We start from the raw sequence: 15,139 nt of genomic DNA on the forward strand, positions 1-15,139 counted from the left end.
TCCCTGCAAAGGGGGCCTCTCCCAGCATGCCGGCATCTGCACGAGCAGCCCAGTTCACAAGGCTGGCATCACGCGACTTGGAGGCAGCTGCTGACTGCAGCCTGCGGGCTCTCAGAACCCAGAGCTGGCAGTGTGCTGTAGAGCAAGGGGAGGTGCCCCCAGGCGAGCTGGTGGCTTCGTGACAAAGCTGCCCCCTAAGCACCAGCAGGCAAAGGGGGTGTCCCCAGGCTGCCGCTGCGGACCCCATGATTGAAAGTCATGCAAAGGGATGACTGGATATAGAGATTGAGGTCTTATACATGATCAAATACCACTCAGCTGTAAGAATGAATGAATGAATGCTGTTTCCCAACAAAATAGCTGCAAATGAAGAGAATTTTTACATGTACTGCCATAATCCAGTCCCCCAAAAGACAAATGTTTTCCCTGATTTGTAGCACCTCATATATAGAATACTGAAGACATGGAGTGTCTATGAGTATAACCGAGAGCTGGAGATGTGACGTAGCCCTGCCTATCCTGTTGAGCAACAATGGTGTTTCCACTTACTACTTGCTGAAATCTTTGTTAGTGGGCGGGGGGTGGGGCTGAGCTTTGGATAAGGCCAACTGAAAGTATGTTCAGTGTAAAAATTCAAAGAAAAGAAAGGAGAGGAGGGAGGGTGGCAGTGAGGGAGCAAACATAGAGAGGGAAGTCGCATCATGTGGCTCAAAACTGTGTGTGAAATACATGAACTCTTTCTTTTATGTAAATAAAAACTATTTTAAAGTATGCATCTTCAATACATGCTATGTATTACATTTTTAAAACAAAATAACTCACCATGCCTTCCGGACAGAGCCCTGGAGGAAGAGGAGAGAGGGTAGTGAGCGTGATGCTGCTGGAGGCCCAGTCCCGACCTGTCCTCAGGTGAGCCGCTCCAAACCTCTCCCCCACCGCTCTGGTCACTCCCTGGGCACTGGGTGGACCCCCAAATGGGGTTTGTGATGGCTCAAGGACCGTTTCTTAGTGTAAATAATCACGTTATTACATGCCAATAAGAACAAACATGGGGCTTCCCCCAGCACAGATTTTGAAGATTCTTAGGAACCTCGCTCAAGTCACCCCCACCACCCCCTCACCCACCAACCCAACCCTCCTTAGAGTGCCTTTTCACTGCCTGGGTTACTGGGTGCCGTAACCGGGGACATCAGTGTTGTCTCTGCCCATCCCACGATGCCCACCATGGGGCACCTGCCTTTGGCCCAGCACTGGCTTTTACCAACAGGGCACGGATGCATCCCTTTGTGACAGAGAAGCAGCACAGCATTAAGAACTGGAAGCAGATGACTTAGGTGTCAATCCTGAACCTTTTTTTTTTCCCTCCTGTGTTAGCTTGGGCAAGTCACTGACCCTCTCTGGGCTCTGGGTCTCTTCTGTCTAAAATGAGGATAATAATGGTAAATGCCTCAATGTGATGTGGTTTTACCATCTAGAAAGATGTTCCTATTAGCCCTAGTAGTACTTTGTTTTCTCAATAAATTTTCAGTTCTCATTATGATTGTCATTTTGGTTTATCCACTTACACATGGGTTGCCCACTAAATGGCCTTTCGCAGGGTGTAAAGAGAAGACCACACTGAGCTTGGAGTTGATCGCTACATGCACCACAGTGACTGTCACAGACAGCTGCCTTCACCAGCCTTGGGCTGTGGGCCTTAGCAAGTGCAGAGCAAGAACTCAGAGTAGGTGAACCAGCCCAGACCAGGAGGGGCTAGAAGGAACACAGCTCCTTCCTACTTTGCTCCTGTCCCTCACAGCACCGAGGCAGGGATCTCATGTGACCCTATCACTACCAAGACTATGAGGTAGAGGTCTGTCTGAGGGGATCTGCACAGGCCACCCACGGGGCATATTGGGAAGAGGCCATTCCACGTCTCCCTGCTTTGTTTGGCTTAAAGTGTCCAAACCAGGAGGCCCTGGTATATGCAATGTGGAGCATACAAGGCAGTGCCCAGGTGCCTTCTGGCAGATGGTGACAGGTGCAAAGGCAGACAGCACAGCCGTTAGCAGCAGGTGGCAGGCCAGGCACTGCACTGAATCCTCACCTGCTCTCTAGCTTTGCAAGATGCACCACACTTCACGCTGAGGTCGGAAAGGGTGGGGTCACAGTGGATAAGCAAATGACAGAGCCTGGATTTGAACTCAAGGTGGCCTGGCTTAACAGTCCCACTGTTGTTTCAGTTCAAGGGGACAGACTAGGGGATTCAGGGGTGCTGGAAACCAACTCTGGCTGGCTTTGCATGGGGTTGGGGCTCAGGGCCCAAGGCCTCCCCGCTAACACTCCAGCTCCCCTGGCCCCCAAATGCCAGGGGAGTAAAACTCCTGACTGCCTACCTTTGGTAAGCTCTGGTATCCCAATATTCTACATACAGGGGGAACCCTGCCCCCAAACAGCTCTGAGCCCGAGAGGGAGGCTTGGGGACCATAGCACATGACCAAATCCATCAGATTCAGAAAAAAGGCAGCAAAGCGTCCTTTTGGAGGTTAATGATTAACATTCAAGTCCATGTTTATGGCGTGGCAATTTTACGCTGGTTGGCTTTTTTTAGGCATACTTTTTTCCTGGAGTGCCACAAAATTAGAATTTTTTCAATCACAGCTAATTCCCGGGCCCCACTTCCCCACCCAAGCTTGTACCTCAGCATGGAGAGACATGTTTTGAATGCATGGAAAAGGCTAAGTCTAATCCTCCTGCAATCCCAATAAATGAAAACTAAATATCAGCAAATGGATGAGTTTCGGAGAAACATCTGTGTTCCATTACAGAATCGCTGGCAACAATGGTGTTGACATACTCTGTGTTACCAGTTATCTCCTCTTGGATTTGCCGAGACTGGAGGATTCCTTCTCGTTTCTGAAATGGGGGTGGGTTGGGGTGTGGAGAGGAAAAGAGAAAAATATGCTTTAGAACAGTAACAAACAAACTCAGGAGCATTCCTGATCTCGGCAAAGTCACTGGGTTCTGGGGCCCAGATAATGCCAAAAGTGCAAACACGCCCTGTTTCTGCTGGAGCTGGACTGCACCAAGAGGACGCGGGTGCAATTAGTGCTTCGTCCAAACAAGTAGGCTGCATCCTGGATGGCGTGTCTTTCCTTTCTTTATTGGAAGACGCTCTGTTGGAAGCAAACTGTGGGCCTCTTGCAATAAGCCACAGTAAACCGAATGGAAATGAAGGCCAGGGTGTGTCTGCCCTCCAGCTGGGTCCACAGAGGGAAGTGGAGAAGAAGCACATGGGGCTGGGAGGCCAGGGCAGCGGGAGGCAGGGACCAAGGCCAACTGGGAGGATCTAGACAAAGGCAAAGAATTAAAAAAAAAAAATCTAATAAACATGGGAGCTCTAAAATATCAGTACTTTTAAAAGTTTGCAGAAAGTGGGATTAAAAGATATGCCTGTTTTGGTGAAAGATCAATTTTGAGATTCAAGCATATGAAAGGTCTTAGAAGTTCACTAAAAATAATTTGCAAAAACTATGGCTTTCAATTGTTTACAGCAAAATAATCCTCTCATTTCTCATGACTTTTTTTTAAAGATACTTACGTATTTGAAAGGCAGATAAAGAGGAAGAGGGTGGAGGTAGGGAGAGAGGGAAAGAGAAATCTATCTGCTGCTTCATTCTCCAAAGGGCCTCAATGTCCAGGCTTGGGTCAGGGTGAAGCCAGGAGCTTCACCTAGGTCTCCCATGCTCTGAGAGCATAGAGTGAATGCTTACTCAGGTAACTGCTTATTCTCCAATATAAAGTCATCCACCCACCTGCCTCACTGCAGCCCATCCTTTTGTGTGCCATTCACCATTGCCTTTTGTGCACAAGGCCTGATAGCGCCAGATCTGGCCGGGAGGAACTCAACGTGGAGAAGAGGAAAGCAGGGCAAAGGGGAGGGTTTTCCTCCACGGCTCATGGGTTATGACTGATGTTCCAGCTCAATTCCTAATTGGACCCACTCTCTAAAGTGTTGTGGGGAGTAAACGACCAGGTGGCCCTGAAAAGAGAGAGTGCTGCATGCAGGCAAGACGAACAGCGATGGTCAGGGAAGCCTGTCCAGGGGCAGGCCCTTCACGGACAGCTGGGATTTGGCTGGACACAGAGGAAGAGGAGTCATTGCATTCCAGTGGTTGTCAGGGCCCCAGCCTGAAGGCAGAGAGTTGGGCCAGGACACTTGTGCTCAGGAAGCTGTCAGGAGAGGGTGCGGCTGCCATGGTCAGAGGCCGCCCTAAGTGCAGGTCTGGAGCATTCTACCACTGAGCAGGTGTGCATGGCAGCCAAAGAAATGCCATCAGAGCTCGGGAAGACTTGATGGGCACAAGGAGAGAGGCTCATGTAATAAGGTCCCTGTGCAGCTAGCAGCTGACCTGGGGGACAGCCTCAGCATGATGCAGGGATCACAATGTGAATTCATCTTTCCAGAGTACTCAGCAGAGCCTCCTGCCCAAACTCATGATTCCTAAGAGCCACAGCACTAGCATCCTTGCAAAAGCCTTCACCGGTGGGATGGGCAGAGGCAGGTAAGAGACAGACTCGGCGGGTCTGATGGAGAAAAACGAACTATCAGAGGGCCAAGAGGAAAACACTCTATTCCAAGGGACCCAGGTGAAGATGAACCAAAACTTCCCTCAAATCCAGTTTGGGCCCCTGTAAAATCTCTTCCATGGGGCTCCTGGTGAGACTCTTCATGGCCAGGAAACTTCAGCTTCAAGACAGAACTAAATGTCTTCATGTAGAGTGGCAAAGATGCAGGGTTAAGTGGCCCCTCACATGGCACCCAAGCACCTTCAGTATTTTTTCCCTAGGGAAGGGGGCATCTAGAGCGGCTCAGTGATTCAATCCCAATTCTGCTGCTTACTCCTGGGCCTCTTCAACTCAGTGCAGCAAGACACCCACTAAGACCTGGCACGCATTGACACCATCATATGTAACATGTCCTCTCTCCTTCCTCATGCTAACAATGCTGCCATAGGAAAAATGAAGCCAGCAGCCTCTGAAGGCCTAGAGTTTAACTCAAAGCCAGGCCCGAGAGGCGGCCTTATGATGGCCTCTGTTTCAAAAGAGGAGTCCCCTCTCTCCCACACAGCTCTTCCACTCTAGCTTGCTTTTTCTCCCGAGTCATCCCAACAGGCATATTCTATTATTTCTATTAGCAAGCTATTTATTCAAGCCGATAGGAAAAATACAAAGATGTTCAATAAATTAATGGGCAAAGAATCAGAATGGACTGTCACAAAAGATACGAAAGGGCAATTTGCATGGAAGTATTTATCTTTGCTGGCAATGGAAGAAGTAATAAATGAATATAATGACAGTGTGTTTACTCAAGAAATTTTCCACAATTTGCAATGCCAGTGAGAGGTAGTCACTGAAGTACTTGTTTGCAAACTGCTCCAGAAATCGGAATTAAAAAAAATATATACAGATTTTCATGCATTCAGAGATGTTTTAGCTTCATGGCAAAGCCGAGAGAATGGTGCAGCAATCTCCCACGTACATCCTGAATGTGTCTGCTCACACATTTGCAGCATCCTCCATTATCAACACCCAGTGCCACCGTGGTACACTTGCTACGACCAGTGAACATACACTGACCCCTGAGGGTCACCTGCTATCCCCTCTGACCTTTCACTTGGGTCCACCATTGGTGCTGCTCCTTCTGTGAGTTTTGACACATGTGTGTACCACCCCCAACCCCGTAGGACAAAGATCATGAAGAATTTCACTGTCTCTAGGTTCCTTAGTGCTCCACTCATCACCCCTCCCTCCTCAGGGACTGTTTCCAAAAACACAGTGTGGTGGATGCATGGGTTACTGAACCAGGGATGAGAGCACAAGGGTGCTGACCTGGGGTGACTTGCAAGATGCTTCTCCCAAGAGGCTCTGGGCTGGCCATATACACCCAGCATCCATGAAATGCTGAGCCCTGAGCTTGACCCACTGAAGAGCTCTGGAAGTGTGGATGGTTGGCACCTGTCTGTCAACAGCCCTCAGTGTCTAAGTCACATCCAATGCCTTGACTATGGTCTACTGACAGCCCTGTTGGCTTCTTATGTGGTAGTCCCTTCTCCCGGCAGGCAGAGCCAAGGGGCCGTGTTCCTGTTCTACCCTCTGGATGCCAGCAGAGTTAAATTCCCAGAAGGTGTGAGAGAAGCCCTTCTTCACTGGGGCACCGCCTATCATTGGCTTAGGAGCTCAACCATGGTCCCTTCTGCTAATGATGGATCCACTGGCACTCAGCTCCTTTTAGCCCAGAAACTGGCCTGATCAGGCAAGTATTCCAGTCCCTGGGCTATAGTGTCCTTTAATCCAGAATCCCAGATAACCCTGACCATGTGGGGAGTCCTCCCTTGCTGCTTGTTTATTGGGAAAAGAACACAGACAAGCAAACAAAACGATGACCTTTTGCTAAATGGGCAGAAGTTGGAAAACAAAATTGAATTTGAGTATTTAATGGGGCGAGGAGCAGTGTGAGAGTCATGGGGAGAGAGCACACCCTCACTGTGGAAATTAAACAGCCATGTGTGGATGGAAATTCCATCCAACAATCTGGAAAAGATGACTTGACACCCCAGCTGTGCAGCTCTGGGCGGCCGGAAAGCAGCAGTGCCTTTCCCCTGGACTTGGCCAGGCAGTCTTCCTCTATCTAGCACACAAACAAAGGCACACACTCCATCACATGCACACTTACCCATCTCCCTCTAAGAGCTGTGCAAGAAAAATGAGATTCTCTATAGACTGCAAGATATCCATCCCTTCCTGTATACCAGTGTGTGCACACACTAATTTCATTACGCCTGGCACAGCCTGCCTGCCAACAAAACTCTGAACCTGGACACACAACTTACATGAAGTCATCCCAGACACAAGCACACCCTCATCCATGTTTTGCAAATCCAACAGGGATAAGCCTATGTGGATCCAAGAGTTCACCAATCCCTCACCAACAACCCACCCCAGCATGCCCAAGCACATTCAGCTCCCCCAGCCATCTCTTCTGAGAATCCAAACAAGCTATGTGCAGCAGTAACTGCCTTACCTGGACCACAACCACTTGGATGGAGACATGGTCTGGGAGTCGAATTGGTGCCCGGAAATACTGAGACAGAGCAACCAGCAGATGCAAAATGGCCACGAGGCTCTTGGCGTGAACAGCTGAAATGAAGTAGGATTTAAACCTTGGAATATCTCCTTTCAGGTCACAGGCAACACATCCAGATACAAGGAATTGCAACAGTGCACACTAGAACCTTCAAACTATGCACACCTCCAAGACACATCCCCCTTCTTGGTATGTGAGCAGGGAGAACTCACCTAGTTTGTAACAGAAAAACGGAAAATGATCCCTAAACCCTTTGTTAGTTATATTATAATCTAGCCACAAAGTGTCATGTTACAAAACAATGACACATAGGATAGCTAATGACTTTTCAAGATACACAGCTTCCAAACAACACATACAAGTTAATTTCATTTTTGTAAAATCACACTTGTCTCTGTATATACACACATATATAGAAAATATCATATATAATTATACATACTATTTCCACATACCCAACGTGAAGGAACACAGCACAGTGTTCACAGTGTCTGTGGCTAGGTGGGCCACACATTGGAGCCGGTGGGTGGACAGGGAGGCGGTGGTGGTGCTCAGCACCAAGGCTCTACAGCAGACTCTATTCCTGAGCCTATCATTTATTACCTGTGTAACCCTGGACTCCTTCAGTAAATCATACTGAGCTCCTATGTGCCAGTCACTCTTCTTGGTTCACTGCTGTAAACAGTGAAAAGACAATAATCTCTGCCTTCACTAGCTTTCACCTCTCCCTGTCTTGACTACACCATCTGTAAAATGGGGATAGCAGAATTCTTGGATGGTCTCAGGATGAAAACATATGAAGTGTTCAGAAGAGAACAAGGCATAGAACAAGCTCTGTAAGTCAGGTGGGGATCTACGTTTCTTCAAGCTTAGCTGCCTTCTCTGATTTTTTTTCAGTAATGAACATTACCGTTGAGAAAATGAAAAAAAAAAATCCTCAATTCCCAGATCAGCCTGTCCCTGCCACCCATGGAGAGCAGTGTCTTTGGATGTGTAGCCAGGGGGGATAACCAGGAGAGAAGCAGAGGAGCTTCCTGCTGGAGCTGGGCCTGTGACTCCCCAGCAACCACACCATCATCTCCTATGCACAAGCCCAGCTCTGGGTGACACCCCACGGGGTGGCAGCACCTAGGCACTGTGATAACTATTCCATTTGATTTCACTATTCAGCTCAGTCCTGGAGCTCAGTGTAACAGAAAGCTCGGCTCAACTCAAGAGAAGCAAACAAACACACAAGCTACGACACTCAACTGGCCACTCTCTGAGAGTTAGCAATTGGTTGGAAATCAACCTGAAAAAAGATCATCAGTAACTCAGGGCTTAAGTCAACAATAGGATATCTTCTCTCTAACATCAAAATTTTCAGGACAGGGGTTGGCACTGTGGTGCAGTGGGTTTAGCCACTGCTTATGATGCCACCATCCCATAGCAGAGTGCTGCTACCAACTCCAGCTGCTCTGCTTCCCAATCAATTTCCTGCTAATGCACCTGGGAGGACAGAAGATGATGACCCAAGTGCTTGGCTCCCTGTCACCCATGGAGAAGACCCAGATGGAGTTCCTGGCTCCTAGCATCAGCCTGGCCCAGCCCTGGCTGTTGCAGCTAGTTGCATTCTCCCTTTAAAATAAACACATAAACAAATATTTTAAAAAATTACAACAAAGTTCACCATGGTATATAGAAAATATGTATGATACAATATTGAAATATGCCATGACCTAGTGAAAATATGCATTGATTTGATCAGGAATAGGAACAATAATGAAAAGAGCTGGATTAGGGTAAGTCATAGGGATGACTTCTTTTCTCATAGATACTAAGTGAGAAGGAACCAAACAGGATTATTCGGATTATTGGATTATTATTATTAAGGATTATTTAGAGTCACTGAAAACGATGTTCCTGATTTGGCTTTAACAAAAAGATCCATTCTTCTGACCCAGCCTCTACTAGTGCTATGTCAAATAGTGGGCTGTGTTGTATTTTGGAGGTTCAGGGAGAAGGTCTGTACTCAAAGGAGTGAGACAAAGGCAAGATAACAGAGGACACCAAGCAGGGCTCTTCCTGGGTACACTGAATGCTCACAACTTCTGTGGCTTTGCAACACAGGCACATTTCCCAAGCTAGTGAACAGCCTCCTCCTCCCCCACTCAGCACCAATAGCATCCAGGGCACACAAAGAAGTAAAACCCCTCTCCAAGAAAGCCTTCAGGGCTCCTGGCAGTGACCTCCCCTCCAATGCCCTCCGGTGCCTCTCTCTGCTTGACACAGAATGTCTTGTTCCCAGGGCTCAGTAGCTCAGGAAGCAGCTTAGCTCTCGCAAGCAAAGGTGTAATTATGCTGAAGGAGGTACTTGGCGTCTTGGCCCCAGTGTCAGATGTTAGAAATCTGCTTAAGGGAAAGTGACAGGCAGCCACAGGGTCTCTAAGTCTAGAGGGTTAGATCTTTCCTCTTCCTCCCCCTTTTATTATATATTTTTTTCTCCTCTGGGAAATGTTTAAGACATGCAATACAGTACAGGCCCAAACCACTGCAATCACCTTATTAATCCAATTTTGTACTTTTGTCTATTACATAGAACACAACTAGATTGAACAGAAAATACAGTCTCTATTGCAGCCACCTGGTTCATGGATTTCATGCTGATCTGGATACAGACACACTGACCCCTACGAGGTAGAGGTCGCAGAAGAGTGAGGGGGTACCCTTTGAGGTCCTGCAGCTGTGGCAGCTGTGATCTCAGCCATATCTCTTCCTTCCAGAAGAGGCATGCAGAGTGGAAGAGTGTGGGCTTGGGAACAGGCAGCGTCCAGCTGTGCTGATGTGGGGGCCTCAGCTTCCCAAAGCTGCTGCTCCCTGGGCCTCATGGTGCTGGGTCTCAGAAGGCGCTTAGTGAGTGTAAGCTTCCTGTTCCTGCCTGTCAGACACCAAGTTTGTATAGAAAGCCTTTTATGGAAAAGGGACACTGGCTTTTGACATTTTGCCATTTTCCTCCAAGGATATGTATGGCAAATTTCTAAGGAAGGGTGCACCCACTCCAGGGTGGCTCCCCTGGGAAGCCTATGGCGGGGAGCAGAGCATGACCTCATGATGACCAAGTAGCAGCTTTCCCATGTGCAACTCACAGTCCACATTCCACTTGATGCTCCTGGGAGGAAGCTTCAGGGTTTCATTGATCTTCTCCAGGACAGTCTGCAGTTTTTGCTTCTGAGCAATCTCCGACTGGGTGACCTCAGCAACATTTAGCTTCTCGCTCTCAAGTTTCTCTGAGATGACAAAGGAAAGGAGAATAACTTACACACATACCGTCCTGCCTCAGTAACTGCACTGGAATCATTCCTTCAACCTTCCAAGGTACCAGAATTCACAGATCCTCAAGCTCTTCACGCTCTCTCTCACATCCCAGACTCACACTTGCATGTAATTCCTGCAGTCTCCTGTACAATTTCCAGTTTACTTACACTATTTAATATACGTGTTATGTAGGTGGTTGTATTGTTTAGGGGATAATGGAAAGAAAGTACACAGATTCACTACTGAGGTAATTAAACCACATTTTCAGTCTGCGGTCTGCTGATGTCTGCTGAATCTGAAGATGCAGAACTTGTAGACAGGGACCTGACCGGACACTGTTGTCCCCGTCTCATCTGACAGTGGCACCAGCAACACGAAAGCCTCTCCACTGTGTCCTGAATCCCCACACCGAAGGCCAAGGGGATTCAAGCAAGCCTGCTCTAGTTGAACCGTTCATCATTCTGAATTTCTCCTTCTTGTTCCAATTCTGCCTTTCCCGTGGGTATCTCTACACCAACTGGAAAGCCTTATCTGCTTTCCCAGTCGTCAGTCCTGTCCCTAGCCAGTCCATTCATTTTGTACGATATGAGTAGGCTTCAACAAGTTCTTGAGAAATGTGTGTTATCTTTTCATCCATTTTCCCATGTGCTTGTTGAAACACCTTATACATGTCAGACACAATCGCATTTACCTGCTTGAAGCAACTAATTTGAAAGCCTCCAGAAAGGTGACTTACTCAGTTTGTCACATTTCACCCACTGGAAGGCGTGCATTTTTCACGTGAACTGCCCTAAATTTGGGTTGTCTCTTAAAATTGATTCTGCTCTATACTTGCCATCAGACAGACAGAAGAAACAGAAGTTGTCAGTGTCTGCTTGAGCATGAACTTGGTCCTATTTCTTCACAGCAGGGTCACTTCTATGTCTTAGTTATCTGCATGGGCACCGTCAAAATGTATGAAATCAAAATCCTAACAAGAAAACACTGGGTGATTTTCTCCTGAGTGATGTGCTTTCAATTCAGAGGTTCTTTTCTTTTTTTTTTTTTTTTTAAGATTTTTTTTCCCTCAATTTTTATTGGAAAGTCATATTTTATCAAGAGGACAGATATCTTTTGTCCACTGGTTCACTCCCTAAACAGCTGCAATGGCCAGAGCTGAGCTGATCCGAAGCCAGGAGCTTCTTCTGGGTGTCCGGCATGGGTGCAGGGTCCTAAGGCCCTGGGCTGTCTTCCACTGCCTTCCCAGGCCACATGCAGGGAGCTGGATAGGAAGTGGAGCAGCCAGGATTAGAACCGGCACCGATATGGGATCTCAGCACATGCGAGGTGAGGATTAAGCCACTAGGTTATTATGCTGGGTCCAAATCAGTGGTTCTTATAGCCATAACACAACCCCTTGCAACTGAAAGGACCAGGCAGTCACTTTTTTTTTTTCATTTTATTCAGAAGAACAAAACATCATGCTCCATAAGGGGACATACTAAGCTCACTTACTCTGCTTTCCATGACTCAATTTAACATCATTGGTTCCCTTGGCCTACTGATTTCATGCTTTGTCTTCTTATTAGTTAAAGGCGGCTAATCTAGGTTAAAGGCACTGTGGAGACCTCTTCGAAGTGGAACCTACCCACTGGAGACTCTCTGCAGGTTCCAAGGACTTAGGAATTGGTCTCAGCACCTTGGCAGGCCAATCTTAGGCCATTCTTCACTGGGATGGCCTGAAAAGCCATCTTTTCTCTTTGGTTGTTTTAACCAAACCATTCATTATTTCTGAAGGTCAGGGATTTTACAAGCATGTAATACCTAAATGCCTTCCTCTGGATTGTTAAACCTGAAAGAGACCTTGTGTGCCTTTCCCATTTTGGGGACAGATTCTTATTTTGGATCCTATGCTCCCCTCAAATTATTTTGGGATGATGTAATTATTTTACACAATGAAGTTGTTTTCATCTTTCATTGTAACTTGAACACTGTGTAGAAACTGCCCAAACTGCTAGGTTAGGAAGTCTTATATTGGCTCAGTGGGAGAGACTGCTGGGATAGATTAAGGATGACTGTCCTGGGGGCAGGTCGAGTGGAGGCGCAAAGAGGCTGCATGCAAGCTACTTTTTGCTGATCTTGCTGCATCATTACATCACTGTCTGTGCACTTCCATATTCATCATCGTTTGCTGGCATTCAACTTAGAATGGTTTAGGTATCATCTGTTTTCTAGGTCAATAGCTTTTTCTTGCACATTTTATTCTTGCTTTGTAAAAACCAGAATGACATTACAGGAAGCTAATATTTGATCTTCCCCACTCTGTGAGCAGATACTAAGTATGAAAACCTTGGTAACTTCCTGTGTGACAGGATGACAGGGATATCTTTGGTAATTATAAGCTCCTAAAGATAGGGGGAGGAGGTGCTTGTTGCCAGAGGAACCAACCATGTGATCAAAGGGTTGATACTGACAGGACCCCCCCAGCCATATAGGGAATTGACAGAATCTGTTGAGCCAATCCCCAACAGCTACTGATTTAGTCAACTGTGTCTGGGTAATGAAGACTCCATAAAATCTCTAACCAAAGGACTTGGAGAGCTTCCAGGTTGGTGAAGACATTGAGGTGGTGAAGGGTGGTGTGCCTAGGTGGTAGGGCATGGGGCCTCCACCCTTTCCCTCATACCTTGTCCTGTGTATCTCTTCCACCTAACTATTCCTGAGTCCTTTCACTTATAAGTGGGTAAACACATGTGTTTTCCTGAGTCTTGAGAGCAATTCTAGAAAATCAAAGACGACGGTCCTGGAAGCCCTGATCTATACCCAGTTGGTCATGATTACAGGAGGCTGGCACTTGTGACTGTCATATGAAGCAGGGACAGTCTTGTGGGACTGAGCCACTTCATCTATAGAATTATATATAGAGTCATGCTAACAGTCATGGCAGAATTCTGCTGGAAGACACCCAACTGGTGTCTGCAGAGAACTAGAGAGCAATGATTGCTTCAGGAAATGCGTAGAAAATGAAATTCATAGATGCTTGTTTAGGTGCAAAAAACATTGAAATCCATACATACTGCTTTCATTATATGCTATATCCATATTTTTTTTTAAAGAATAAAAATTTCAATTTTTTCAAAAGGCAGGGAAAGAGGGAAGAAGGAAGGAGAGGGAGATGGATCCGCCACTTGCTGGCTTACTCCCCAAACACCAGCAACAGCCAGGGCTGGGCCAGGCGAAAGCCAGATCTTAGAACTCCATCCAGGGGGGTCTTTCATGTTGGTGGAACAGAGACCCAAGTAATTTCAAGCCATCACATGCCACCTCCAAGGATCACAGCAGCTGGACTGAAGTATAGCAGGCAGGGCTCAAACCAGTTACTCTCAAATGAGGCGCAGGTGTCCCAAGTGCCGACTTATCCACTATGCCAAATGCCTACCTGTTCCATAAACTTATTAAAAACCCTTTATGCATGAACTTCAAAACTGTTTTCATTTCCCCCAAGCCTTTTTAGTACTCTCATGGACATTACAGCTACATTAGAACTTCTCAGCTCTTACACTCTTCAGGGTAACTTAGCCACCCTACTCTGTGTATAGGTCAGAACTGTCTGACAATCTGCAAAAATATAGTTGAACTGCTAACTTCAGAAACAACTAGAGGGACCGGCGCGGTGGCCTAGCAGCTTAAGTCCTCATCTTCAACATGCTGGGATTCCATATGGGCACCAATTCTAATTCCGGCAGCCCCGCTTCCCATTCAGATCCCTGTTTGTGGTTTGGGAAGGCAGTTGAGGGCGGCCCAAAGCCTTGGGATCCTGCACCCACGTGGGAGACCTGGAGGAAGTTCCTGGCTCCTGGCTTGGGATTGGTGTAGCACCAGCCTTTGTGCTCACTTGGGGAATGAGTCATCAGGCAGAAGCTCTTCCTCTTTGTCTCTCCTCCTCTGTCTGACTTTGCAATAAAGGTGAATATATCTTTAAAAAAAAAAAACAACAACTAGAAGAACAACAAAATAATCCATTTGAGAAAATTGTCACATCCTATCTCTTTAAAATCATGTCATACACTTTAGAAAAGATAAATGAATTATGAACAATTTGCAGGACTATGGAAATATGTGAAAAACAGTTTCTCAGAAGAATACATCTTAAAAAAGAAACATTCAGCAATAGACCAGTTTCATACAGCTACCTGAAATTAATGAAGAAAAGCAGGATTTTGAAAAAAAAAAAAAGTCTCTTTAAATCTTTAACAATGAATTCAATCATTTAATTTTCCAAAAGTGTTTGAGTGAAACATATTTTGAAGACTGAGTTTCTGAAAAATGAAGTAGGGGGTAGGAATAGCAGATGAAGTTCTCAAATCTCTTATTTAAAAAAGTCAAGGGCCTGATGTGGTGGTCTAGTGGCTAAAGTCCTTTCCTTCCACTCACTGGGTTCACATATGGGCGCTGGTTCTGATCCTGGGAGCACCACTTCCTATCCAGCTCCCTGCCTGTGGCCTGGGAAAGCAGTCAAAAACAGCCCAAATCCTTGGGACCCTGCACCCGCGTGGGAGACCTAGGGGAGGTTCCTGACTCCTGGCTTCGGATTGGCGCAGCACCAGCCGTTGTGGCTACTTGGGGAATAAATCAACAGATGGAAGATCTTCCTCTCTGTCTCTTCTCTCTGTATATCTGACTTCCCAATAAAAATCTTAAAAAAATAAATTCACAAAATTGAAACAACTGCTTCAAAAC

General features: G+C 46.6%; 1 protein-coding gene across 1 annotated transcript in view; it reads right to left on the reverse strand.

Annotated features, from left to right (window-relative positions):
• PARVA (parvin alpha) overlaps window positions 1-15,139 on the reverse strand; it is a 141,273-nt gene that overhangs the window by 15,610 nt on the left and 110,524 nt on the right. The window contains exons 5-8 of the mRNA XM_040988951.1: window positions 10,252-10,392; window positions 7,064-7,179; window positions 2,837-2,895; window positions 823-842 (exon numbers count right to left, since the gene is read on the reverse strand). Of these exons, the coding sequence (XP_040844885.1) occupies window positions 823-842; window positions 2,837-2,895; window positions 7,064-7,179; window positions 10,252-10,392 (336 nt within the window). The remainder of the gene's footprint in view (window positions 1-822; window positions 843-2,836; window positions 2,896-7,063; window positions 7,180-10,251; window positions 10,393-15,139) is intronic.

Source organism: Ochotona curzoniae, unplaced genomic scaffold, assembly GCF_017591425.1.
Source record: "Ochotona curzoniae isolate NIBS_2020 unplaced genomic scaffold, NIBS_Ocur_1.0 contig_517, whole genome shotgun sequence".
Taxonomy (NCBI): Eukaryota; Metazoa; Chordata; class Mammalia; order Lagomorpha; family Ochotonidae; genus Ochotona; species Ochotona curzoniae.